Source organism: Mobula hypostoma, chromosome 6 (genome assembly GCF_963921235.1).
Source record: "Mobula hypostoma chromosome 6, sMobHyp1.1, whole genome shotgun sequence".
NCBI lineage: Eukaryota > Metazoa > Chordata > Chondrichthyes > Myliobatiformes > Myliobatidae > Mobula > Mobula hypostoma.
Window position 1 is genome coordinate 115520275 of NC_086102.1, and position 12396 is coordinate 115532670.

At 39.8% G+C, this 12396-nt stretch overlaps 1 protein-coding gene across 5 annotated transcripts in view; it reads right to left on the reverse strand.

The window, feature by feature from the left end:
- Positions 1-12396, reverse strand: part of pcnt (pericentrin) — a 227886-nt gene that overhangs the window by 91506 nt on the left and 123984 nt on the right. For 4 of the 5 annotated variants that reach the window (XM_063051522.1, XM_063051521.1, XM_063051519.1 and 1 more), the window contains 3 exons: positions 10978-11210; positions 6191-6310; positions 6048-6068 (listed from right to left, as the gene is read on the reverse strand). In XM_063051522.1, the coding sequence (XP_062907592.1) occupies positions 6048-6068; positions 6191-6310; positions 10978-11210 (374 nt within the window). The remainder of the gene's footprint in view (positions 1-6047; positions 6069-6190; positions 6311-10977; positions 11211-12396) is intronic. The other variant, XM_063051520.1, reaches the window with a different exon arrangement.

Below are 12396 nucleotides of genomic sequence, written 5' to 3' on the forward strand. Positions count from 1 at the left end.
TTCACTCAGCTCTGGAACATCTGCATGGTGAATATGCATACAACAGAATGTTCTTCATTTACTGCAAATCAGTATTCAATACTATCATCCCCTCAAAACTAATCACTAAATCCATACGAACTTCAGTAGGGGTTAGTGGCAACCTCTCCTCCACAATCACAATCAGCACAGGAACACCACAAGGCTGTGTGTTTAGCCTCTGCTTTACATGCTTTATATCTACGTTTGTGTGGTTATGTATAGCTCTCATATCTTAATAAAGTTTGCTTATGATGCTACTATTGTTGGCTAAATCAAAGGTGTCTACAAACTGGTATATAGGAGGGAGATTGGAAATCTATTTGAATGGTGCCACCAGCAACCAGCTTCAGCAGAGCTGATTATTGACAAAAGGAGGAAGAAACTGGAAAGTCACGACCTAGCACATCATCTCAAACTTTGACAAAATTCTACAGATGCATAGTCAAGTGTATTCTAACAGGTTTGGCAGGGGGATAGGAACCGGAGTGATAGGCTGAAGAAGGGGCAGTAGACAGATAAGTAAATGTGGTGAGTAATGAGACTATGAGGAAAGACAGGCAGATGATAGGGCAAAATTGCAGTTAGTGGGATGAAGTGTAATACATATCTAAAAAAAACTTTTGGCATCCTCTTTTGTATTATTGTCTAGCTTACTTTCATATTTGATTTTGTCTCTCCTTATGGCTTTTTTAGTTGCCTTCTGTTAGTTTTTAAAAGCTTCCCAATCTTCTACCTTAGAGTTAGTGCTAGTTATCAATCAGTCAACTGAAATAGCTTTGCACTACGTACTTTAGAAAGCAAACTTAAATGCTTAAGATTTTAACCAGGGTCTTAAAGATTTATAATTCCAAGTCTATAAATTTAAGACTGCTCTAGTGCCCCAGAAAGAAACTAACAAGATTGCATAGCTGTATAAATACCCAGTACTTGTCACTGTGTACCCTAGGACATTGTAACTGGGAAAAATTGCAGGAGCCCTGGCAGAGATATTTATGTCAAGGTTAGGCAGAGGTGATGCATCAGATTACTAATATTATGCCTTTATTTAAGAAGAACTGCAAGAGGAAGCCAAATAACTTCAGGCTGGTATGCCAGAAATAATTTGGGGAAAAAGGCAAGAACTAATTAGGGATAGTCAGCATGACTGTATGTGTGGGGAATTCATGTCTCAAGAATTTGACTGGACTATTTTGAAGTTGTGACCAGAGAATTAATGAGATTGGTAGATTTCGTCTATATTGGCTTTTGACAGGATCCTGCATTGTAGGATGAGCCAGAAGGTAAGAACACATGGGATCCACGATGAGCTGGACAAATGGACACGAAGTTAGCTTGGTGGTAGGATTCTGAAGGTGGTAATGAAGGGTTGTTTTTCAGATTGCAGTCCTGTGACCAGTGGTGTACCACACATACCAGTGCTGGGCCCATGCTGCACATCAGCCTTTTTTTAAATAATTTGGATGAGAATGAAGTTTGTAGATGACCAAAATTGGAGGTAATCAGCTGAGAAAGTGGGTCAAGGACTGGCAGATGAAATTTAAACTCAAATTAGTGCAAAGTGTTGTACTTTATCTATATAATAGTTTACAGAGAAACTTGGTTACGATAATGGGCAGGGGCTTTTGGAAAACTTCAAGAAGCAAAACTGTTGTGATTGATCCAGTTAGAAAAATGTCAACAAGAATTATTCAAAAAAAAAAGCTACGTATGTTTTGAGTGAGAAGGGGTTTTGTGATTAGCAATGGATAGAAAAAGCTCAGTCAGTACCAGCCCTTTAAACCCATTAGTACAAGCCGAAATAGGTTTTAGCAAACCATCTTCCCCCAAAAGGCATTGTCAAAGTTCCTGGGCCAGATTACAATGAAGATATACACTCAGTGGCCACATTATTAGGTGCACCTGCACACCTGCTCATTAATACAAATATCTAATCAGCCAAACACGTGGCAAAAACTCTGCATTAAAGCATGTGGACATGGTCAAGAGGATGTGTTGTTATGCAGACCAAGCATCAGAATAAGGTGGTTTGAGTATCTCAAGAACTGCTGATCTCCTGGGATTTTCACACACAACTGTCTCTAGAGTTTACAGAGAATGGTGCAAAAACAAAAAACATCCAGTGAGAAGCAGTGGGCAAGAACACTTGTTAATGAGAGAGGTCAGAGAAGGTGCCAGTGACCAATGGCAGACAACTCACAGAACTACTAGGTACTCAAGTAGATATATGTTTTCTGAACTGCGATCGCTGCAGTCTTCAGCCTGTAGTTGCCCTTTCAAGGCTGCACTTTTCAACTGACTAAACAATCTGGTGCTTTTATGATCTCCTAGCATATGTGGCAAACTAGACTCTCAAGAGCACAGATACAGCCATCGCTGGGGGTGGATGCTGCAATGAGGCCAGATAGGGGAAGGCAAACATGTAGTCAGCTCCATTGCTCTGCGCTGATTGAAAAGTCCAGCAAGATGAAAATCGAGAAGGCCGAGAACAGAAAACAAACAAGTGTTCAGCGCTCTCCGCCTGCATTTGACTGGTCTGCTTTTCGCTTCACTATTGGGCAGGAGCTGCAGAAATCTTGGATCCCACACCGCCAGGTTCAAGAGCAGCTGTTGCCCTGTAGCCATCAGACTCCTGAGCGGGCTCCAACTGCCTGCTTCAGTTGTGGAGCCACTTTCAGGGACTGCAGTTCATGCTCTATTTGTTTTCGTTTACTTTTTAAAAAATTACTTGTGTGATTTGATCAAGGCACCAAGGCTCACCTCACTACTCCATGAGGCTTACTCGCCTCAGTGCTGAACTGACTCTGCAACTGTGGCCTGCAACCATCAGCAATCTCCTCAGCACTGAACTGATCCATGGATATGGTCTGCAGCTACTGGCCTCCTGCACTGGCTTCACTCCCTCAGCACTGAACTGACTCCGTGGCTGTGACATCGCGGTTAATGCTCTGTGTGTTTGCTTTTCCATTGCTTACACAGTTTGTTCTCTCCCCACCCCCCCACCCCAACCCCACATGCATTGGGTGTTTGACGATCTTTGTTGTGTGGGTTTTTTTAAAATCTGGGTTCTATTGTGATTTTTTTTGTTTGTGGCTGCCTGCAAGAAGACAAATCTCAGGGTTGTATACCCCTGGCTATCCATCCCATAGGATGATGGTTCCTTTCAGTCATTTAGTGGGGTGGTACCCCACTCCTCAGAAAGGAACAGCGTGTGCGTGAGTGAATTTTAGGTGAGTAGGGGTTGCACAGATCCAGACCCACCCTCTCGACATCCCCTCCCGGATCCAGTGGCATAGTGGGGTCCAAGAGAGCTGGGGGGGAGTTCTGTTGCAGTGAATGGCCAGACCAGGCTTCGATGCAAGGGATGCCCTTTCCGCACTTCACGGCACGTGTTTGCTAGATGGCCGTTGACCCTACGAGAGGATTCATCCACCCTTTGATAGGTCTTGTTTTTTGTCCTGCAGGGTGTCTAGCCACCCTCCTCACCAGGCAAGCCTGGTGGGGAAGCCGGTTTAGTCACCGACCACCCGACCATGCGACAGGTAATACTGGGTTACATGGTACCAGTAGCGCTCAGACGAGTGACCTGACCATGGTTGTATACAGTATACATACTTTAATGTATTTTAAACTTTGAGAATATGCAGGCTGGTTCAAGCTGATAGGAAAGTGACAGTAACTCAAATAGCCATAGATTACAACAGTGGTGTGCAGAGAATGCACAACAAGTTGAACCTTGAAGTGGTTGGCCTACAGCAGCAGAAGACCACAAACATACTTTATTAGATACAGGAGATACCAAATGAAGTGGCCCCTAAGTATATACACCTCAACCAACTGAAAGAAAGACTGTTGTCTAAATACAGCTGGTCTAAGAACAGGTCATCTGCACAGTTAATGTGGGTTTGTCGCATCACTGCTTCCGCCACATACAAAGTTGATATTTATGAGACTATATATCCATTTGGTCAGCACCATCACCAGGAATTTCTGCAGATGGCTCAGACTTAATTGTTCTTTATAAAGAAAAATGCTGTTAAAGAAACTGGCGTATGGAGCAAGATCACTTTCCTCTAGTAATGTTCACCATATTAACAATTTCATCAGTCAAAATTAATAATCTGCACAAATCAAGAGGTGTGGGTTATAATCCCCAACATCCAGTGTACCTCTGTTTGAATCGACCTGATGACTACAGTGGATTCCGGTTAATTGGGGCACATCTGGACCAGTCCATTTTGGTCCAATTAAGCCTGTGTTCCAATTAGCTGAAGTTACACGGAAATAGTTAAAAAGGCATTAAAAACAAACTGAGTAACAAATTATGTACTTAAATGAAATAGAGAACAAATTAGAACACTACCAATGGTACTTCAGTACTATAAAATTGTATAACAGTTCCTCAGTTATTGAAGGAATTCATCCAGCGCACACAATGAACAAAATCAGTGCAGATAATGGATTGCCTTCATACAATGCTTTCGACAATTGTACCCTCCAAATCACTGCAACATTCAAGATGATTGTTGATATCTTCGAATTCTTCATAGTCTCTAACTCGCTCAAGCTGTGAAATGGTTTCATTTTCACTCCCAACCATTTCTGGCATTTCCAAGCCTGAATGCTTGAAACCAGTGAGAAAAACAATTCTGAACTGTCTTATAGTGTACATCTTGCCAACTATCAGTGACACAAACACATGTTGTTTTAAAACTGTTTGCTCTAAGCACATTGTAGTGTCCTGACGAAGGGTCTCGTCCCAAAACGTCGACTGCACCTCTTCCTGTAGATGTTGCCTGGCCTGCTGCGTTCACCAGCATTTTTTGTGTCTGTTGCTTGAATTTCCAGCATCTGCAGATTTCCTCGTGTTTACACTGCAGTGTCTAACGGCCACACAAGCACACGTGACTGACACTAGTTAGAACCTGTTCAGCAATCTCCTGCCCCAATTAAGCTGCATAGTGTCCCAAATAAACAAAGGGAATCCCGGCTATCTTGTCGATTTGTTTTTGTTCTTTAAAAGTTATCCCAAATAAGAGGCTACTTCGATTAACCGATGGAATCCACTGCATTTGATTTTTTGGGAAAAACGTATGGAACACTTTTGATACGTCCTATCTAAAAATCACTAGGATAAGGGCATTGATGAAGAAGTTTTTACTTAAGGACCAATCCCATTTGATATCTGCAACTTTCTATTTAGAAGATTCTATAAACTAGATCGGCAGGAAATTTATTAATAAATTTAGCTTTTAACCTGATGTTTCCTGTTATAATGTTTAACAGAGTCATAACACCTTCCATGCCTTCCATCACAGCAATCCTTATGATAATGAGGTACTTCAGAACAATGTGCTGATTTAATACTTAACCAAAAGCACAACAAGCTCATCTTACTTTTATCAATTTTCTTATGACATGCAAGGAAGATGTTCAGCCCATCAACTCTATGCTGGCCTGCCACTCAGATTTCTTCACTTACAACTTATTCTCTCTTGTATGTCTGTTGATTGCTGATTCCCCCAAACTATGCCACTTATACTTCGGGTGGTATAAAGCAGCCAATTAATCTACGAACCAGAACATCAACGGGATGTGGAAGGAAGCTACAACTCCTGGGGAAGAGCATGTAGTTACAAAAACTACCAATTCTACAAATTCTGCACCAGAAGTATGGATCAACCCTTGGTTACTGAAGGTGAGGGACGACAGCATTAACTGCTTCACCACTTCAATACTACTTAATTCAATTCTACTTCTATTCCAGATCAATTATCACTCAAGTTCTTACTGCAAATTTTTAAAAACTTCACTGCTTTCTCAAAAACTTCAGAATCACCAAAGCAGGTCACTACTATTAGCATTAAGACTATTAAAAGCATTTGAAATCTAGGCGAAGGATTTAAAAGCAACCTTTGTTACAAGAGAAACTAGAAGGCAGAAATGCCAATGGAAAGTAATTACAAGCAAAGCAGCATGCAGCCAGGTTGTTACTGAACAAACTGAACAAAGGCAACATTTACTCATACCTGAAGGCTCAAATAATCATTCTATAATATCCATGTTTCACGTTTGGAGGGGTGTGGGAGAAGAAAGAAAATTTCCGTTTAGAAATAGGAATAGAGTTTCTGAATTAGAATATGCAGAATGTAATTTGCAGTGGCAGACATACCTTAGAAACGGTAAAATCACCAACTCCTTGTGATTTTAATCCTTGTTTTAACTGCATCTCCAGATTTTCTATTTCTTGCTGGAATTCATCTCGCTCATGTTCACGCTCGACTGCTTGCTCCTGAGTGAAAAAGACAGGTATGATTTTGCAAAATTTATATTTTGCTCATCTTTTGATCCATCATTGATGAAAATAGGCTGAACAACACTATTGTTGATCACAATGGGCATCAGGGATTGTAAAATGAGAGGAAAATAATGTTGTTAAATCCAGGTTTGGCATGGCCTGCAAAGAGTGGTTTAATCCGGTTAAAACAAGCATAATTTTTAGATACAAAATGCTGGAGAAACTCAGCAGGTCAGGCAGCATATGTGTAAAGGAATAAAGAGTTAACGTTTCGGGCAGAGACTGTAAAGGGAGTAGTATGTGCTACGCAGAATTTCCAGCATCTGCTTAATCTCTGGTGTTTAGAATTTTTAATAAGGCTTCTTAAAGTAGATAACTATTCAAAGGACAATAGCTTATGCAAAACCTGACTGTGCATTACTAATTACTGAAACATTTAAGAAAAGTATTTGAAGAAAGCCATCAACAAAATTACATGGTAAAATGATATACAAGGTAGAAGAATTATCATGAGTATCAAATTGTCTGGTGTCAGATGGATATTTTAGGAAATTGTTTGCAGCTTTATGGCAGAACATTTTCTGTGAACACCACCACTCTGGGTTCAAATCTTTGTCCGACACTTAATTATTACCTTGGTTTGCATCCTTAAAGTGTAGACGAGATATTACCCTGTCAAAGATGCTGGACAAGATGGACACCATTGGATGCACCCTTGAATTATTTTAATTTTAATACTCCAACTGTGAATGTTTCATGTCTAAAGAGACACAACTTTCAATTTAGAGTGAGGTATTTTGTAGGACCATAAGATACAGGAGCAGAATTAGTCTATCAAGTCTACTCTGCCATTTCATCATGCTAATCCAATTTTCCTCTCAGTCTCAATCTCCTGCCTTCTTCCTGTATCCCTTCATAACCTGACCAATCAAGAATCTATTTAACCTCTCCCTTAAATACACATAAAGATTTGGCCTCCACAGCTGCCTGTGGCAAAGAATTCCACACATTCACCACCTTCTGCCTAAAGAAATCCCTCCTCCTCTCCGTTCTAAAAGGATGCCCCTCTTCTAATCTTAGACTCTCCCACCATAGGAAACATCCTCTCCCCACATCCACTCTATCAAGGCTTTTCACCATTCGATAGGATTCAATGAGGTCACCCCTCACTCTTCTGAATACAGGCCCAGAGCCATCAAATGCTCTTCATGACAAGCTATTCAAATGTGGAATCATTTTTTTGAACCCTTTCCAGCTTCAGCACATCCTTTTTAAGATAAGGGGCCTAAAACTGCTCATAATACTCCAAGTGGGGCCTCACTAGTGCTTTATAAAGTTTCCACAATACATCCTTGCTTTTATATACAATAAAAGGAATCAAGAGGTAAACAATATGGAGAGCCATGACAACTGAAGACACACAAGGAAATGTAGGCTAACTGATTTATTATGTCTTTGGCACACAACTCTGCTTTACTTCTGAAACAGTTTGAAATCATTCATCCTTCAGCCTCTATCCAACTGCCTCTTTAAATCAGGAGACACAAGAGATTGTACATGTTGTTATTTGGAGCAAAAGCTAAATTACTGTCTGAACTCATTGGGTCAAATAACAACTGTGGAGGCATTAGAACATGTTGACATTTCAGTTCAAAACTATGCATGTCCCAATCCTGCTGAGTTCTTCCAGAGTTTAATTTTTTCCACCTCTTTGATTATATTACCGAACCAGCACCAGTTCAGATAATAGTCCCGATTCCAATTGGCAATTTCTGATTTATTTAACAAAATCCCAAAATGATTAATTTAGGATGAATCCAGAGATTTCAAACACATAGTTTGGACTTCCAGCAGTGGTCTGTTATTATGGGGGAAATCCTTACCCGATATACCCAGATTGATGCAAGCGTAACAGACGTAATACTGCTGGAAGTTTTTTTTTGTTCACTATTTAATGATTTGCGATTAGAATTAGAAACGGTTTCAAAATTTGCATTTGATACAAAATGTTAGTTGTTGGTAGGGTGGATGTGATGCTTTGAGATGAGCAAAGGAATGAATACTTGCCTTCATCAATCAGAAAGTTAGGATGCAGTGGTGTAGGTCACATTTGGAGTTTTATGTGCAATACTGGTTGCCACATAAGAAAGAGGATATGGCGACTTTGGAGAGGTTCACTGGGACGCTGCCTGAATTAGATAAGCTATAACAAGAGATTGGACAAACTTGGATTGTTTTCTCTGGTGCATCAGAGGCTGAGGAGGGTATCTGGTAGCTGTCTTTAAAATTATGAGAGACACAGAGAATCAGAGTCTCCCCACTCTTCACAGTAGAAATATTAAACACCAAAGAGCATAGCTATTAAGATAAGAGCAGAATGTTTAAAGGAGATGTGCGGGGCAAGTTTTTTTTAAATAGACTGGTAGGTACCTGAAATTAACCTCCTGGGATGGTGGTAGAAACAGATACGAGAGTGGCATTTAGAGAGGCAGGATGGACTAACTTAACTTGTTATCACGGTCAGCGCAGACACTGTAGGACAAGGGACCTGTTCCTATGCTATACTGTTGAATGTTCTCTATGCCATTTCTAGCACTTTAACTACACTCTTCAATTCTCTTAATATCAAAAAATCCATTGATCAGTTTCAAATGAACTCATTAATGAGTTTCCAGTGCAAAGAAATCCAAGAACGCTGAGAGAAGTTGCTTCACCTCACTCTTATTCAGAAGGTGGGATCTCTGGTTCAGGACTCCTCAGCCAGGAAGAACACCTTCCGTGCATTCACCATTTAAAGAGTTGCTAAATTTCAATGAGATCACCAGTTATTTTTCGAATAAGAATTGAATAATGGGCAAGCCTACTCAATCTCTCATCAGATGGCAAACCTGCCATACCTGCCATTTAGGAACCAGTTTGGTGAATTTTTACTGCACTCTATGGCATAGAGCTGATCATGTAAAGTAAATAAAAAGGTAAACAACTTAGTCTTTATAATAGTACAGCCATGGCATTATGTAGTACAAGAAGGGTCTCTTTTGACTCATCTTGTCCTTGCCGACTATAATGTTTACCTATGACAATACCATTCACCTGCATTAGGCCCACAATTCTTTATACCTTTCTGTCCACTCAAAAAGGCAGCACTCATCATTAAGGACCCCACCCCCACCTTGGATATGCCTTTTCCTCACTGCTACCATCAAGGAGGTGCTACAGGAACCTGAAGACACTCACTCAACATTTTAGGAACAGCTTCTTCCCCTCCGCCATCAGATTTCTCAATGGACAATGAAGCCATGTACACTACCTCACTATTCTTCCTTCATTTTTGCTCCCCTTTGGATTACTTATTTAGCTCAATTTTATATATGTTTCTTATTGTAATTTATAGGGATTTTTACGTATTGCAGCCACAAAGCAACAAATTTCACGACATAAGTGATATTAAACCTGATTTTGATTCTGATTCTTATACCTGCCCAAACCTCTGGCTGTTTGTTCAAGATAATCACCACCCACCACAAGTGAAAATTTTACCCTTCAGATCTCCTTAAAATTTTTTCCTTCTCACTTGTTAATCAAAAGCGATGTATTATGGGGAGCATGAATTTAGTGTTCATTAGCTTATTATATGAATATCATGACAATTATATTGAGCCTCTCTGGTTTGCTTTCCTACTTAATTCTATTTGAAGATATTGCAATATACTGGTTTCTTTATTTAAAATAGACAATTCTAATATTCAAAATGTTTTGGCAGTAGTTTCACCTCTCCATCAGAAAGTGGACTCAAACTAAATGGATTTTCAGAGCGCCTCAAATTAGAGGGAGGTCATTTTAGAATGGAGGTGAGGAGGAATTTCTTTAGCCAGAGTGGCGAATCTGTGGAATTCATTGCAGGCCAGGTCTTTATGTATATTTAAGGCAAAAGTTGATAGATTTTGATTAGTCAGGGCATGAAGGGATATAAAAGGAGAAGGCAGGAGATCGGGGCTGAGAGGAAAATTTAATCAACCATGATGGAATGGTGAAGCAGACTCAATGGGCCAAATAGCCTAATTCTGCTCATTTTTCTCATGGTCTAAACATTGTCACATTGACACATTGTCATTGACACATTGACACATTGTCAGGGACTACCATAGTTTGAGGCCTGGTGGTTCAGATAGATTTAACAGATGCTTCGATACAACACAACAAAAAGGATTTCTTGAAATGTAGTTGAATTTTTTTTAATATAATGTCACCAACAATGAACTAACAAGCTATTTTCTCTCCTGATCTTTCACCTTTGAGTTTCCCTTCCTCTCTAAATACTGTGATTATGGCTCTTACACTATTCCAACAATGTAAACTGGACATCTGACTTGGAACATCACAGCCCTCAGGAATCAACAATAAATTCAAATTTCAGGAAACCAAACTTTCCAGTTTGCCTTAGAACCACTGATAAAAATAACACCAATCTCTCCACACTTTGGTTTCTGATTGTTCATTTCCTTTCCTTTCACATTTGACAACAACGTTATAATGATTCAAGAAGCAAACTAACATATTCCTCTTGTTGCAAAGCAAACTATATGCCATTGCACTTAATACTGAATATGTAATCTAAACATGTTTAATAATTATCACAATTGACATCCTCTTTTACTTACATCCATAAATTGTCGATAATTCTTCAGCTGCTTTTCAAGTGCCTGGACCTGCTGCTGCAAGTCGGTAACCTCCAAGTGCCATCTGTCAGCCAGCTCGATATTGCGGCTGGTCTCCTCCTCCAACTCCACCTCCATCCTCTTTGTCCTCGATAGGAGATCAGCGCGATCCTTGTCTGCCTGACACTGGATATCTAGCTTTTCCTTGGTCAAACGCTCCGTCTCCTCCAGTAATCCTGAACACAGCAAAAATGGTGTTAGTGTAAGATACATGGGAACCAAATGGCAGCTGTCCAAATCATCTTCTAAACTTTAATGTGAAATTCTGAAAGTCACACAATAAAATTTGAATATTCATGCTGAATATTGCTTTATTAGTTTCATCCACAGCAGAGCACTACAAACGTTTAAGGCAGAACCACAATTCTAGTATTTCCAGATAGAAAATATCTCAATTATTAAAGCCTTAAATATATTTTGAATTGCCAATGTACCTGGGGAAGAAAGTCAAGATCAAAACAAATTACCAACTGTAAAATGCCAAAGAGTAGCAAGTATTGTACATTTGGTCTACATTTTTCCCTTCAAATGACTACATACTCTGCGATTACACCACAACCCTGCATATTCCTTCTTATGAGCTGAGACCTCTTTCAAAACATTGCAAAAGGTAGATGCTTCTCCCAAAGCACAACAGTCTGGGTAGCTTTCAGTAGAAGCAACGCACAAAACTCTGGAGGAACTTCGCAGGTCAGACAGCATATTTGGAGAGAAATGGACAGACGACATTTTCAGTCAATGAATCCAGATGAAGGTCTTGACCCCAAACACTGACTGCCCAATTCCCTCCAAAGTTGCTGCCTGATCTGTTCAGTTCCTCCAATGTTTAGCGTTTTGTTTCATATTCCAGCATCAGTAGTCTCTTGTGTCTCCATTAAGTCCCTTTATTGTTCCAGTGTTTAGATACAATTTACTAGGTATGGCTCTATTTTGTTACTACTTGTTACCATAAATCAACCATGAGCATTGGAAGAAACAATAAAATACATGCATTTTTGTTCCATAATGGAAATATTCATGGCTGGAAAGTTGTGCATCTTGATTTCGATGATGGACACACTGTCAGAAACTCCTACTGGAATGCAGGCAGAGGCTCAAAAACATCGCAAGGCACAAGGCATTATGAAAATGATAATGACAAGGAGGGGTATACCCCAAATACTGAATCAGGTCCAGACTAGGTCATGCGATGCAGTAGGAAGAATGTATGAGAACTCCCAATACTAGTAAATATAACTTAGTTTCCAACTTATAACTGGAAATATGAATTCATACTTTCAGTTATATATTTAGAACCAAGTCACATTTAAAAACACTGGGATTTATCTACAGGCACATTTCCAATAGAACATAAAGACTCCG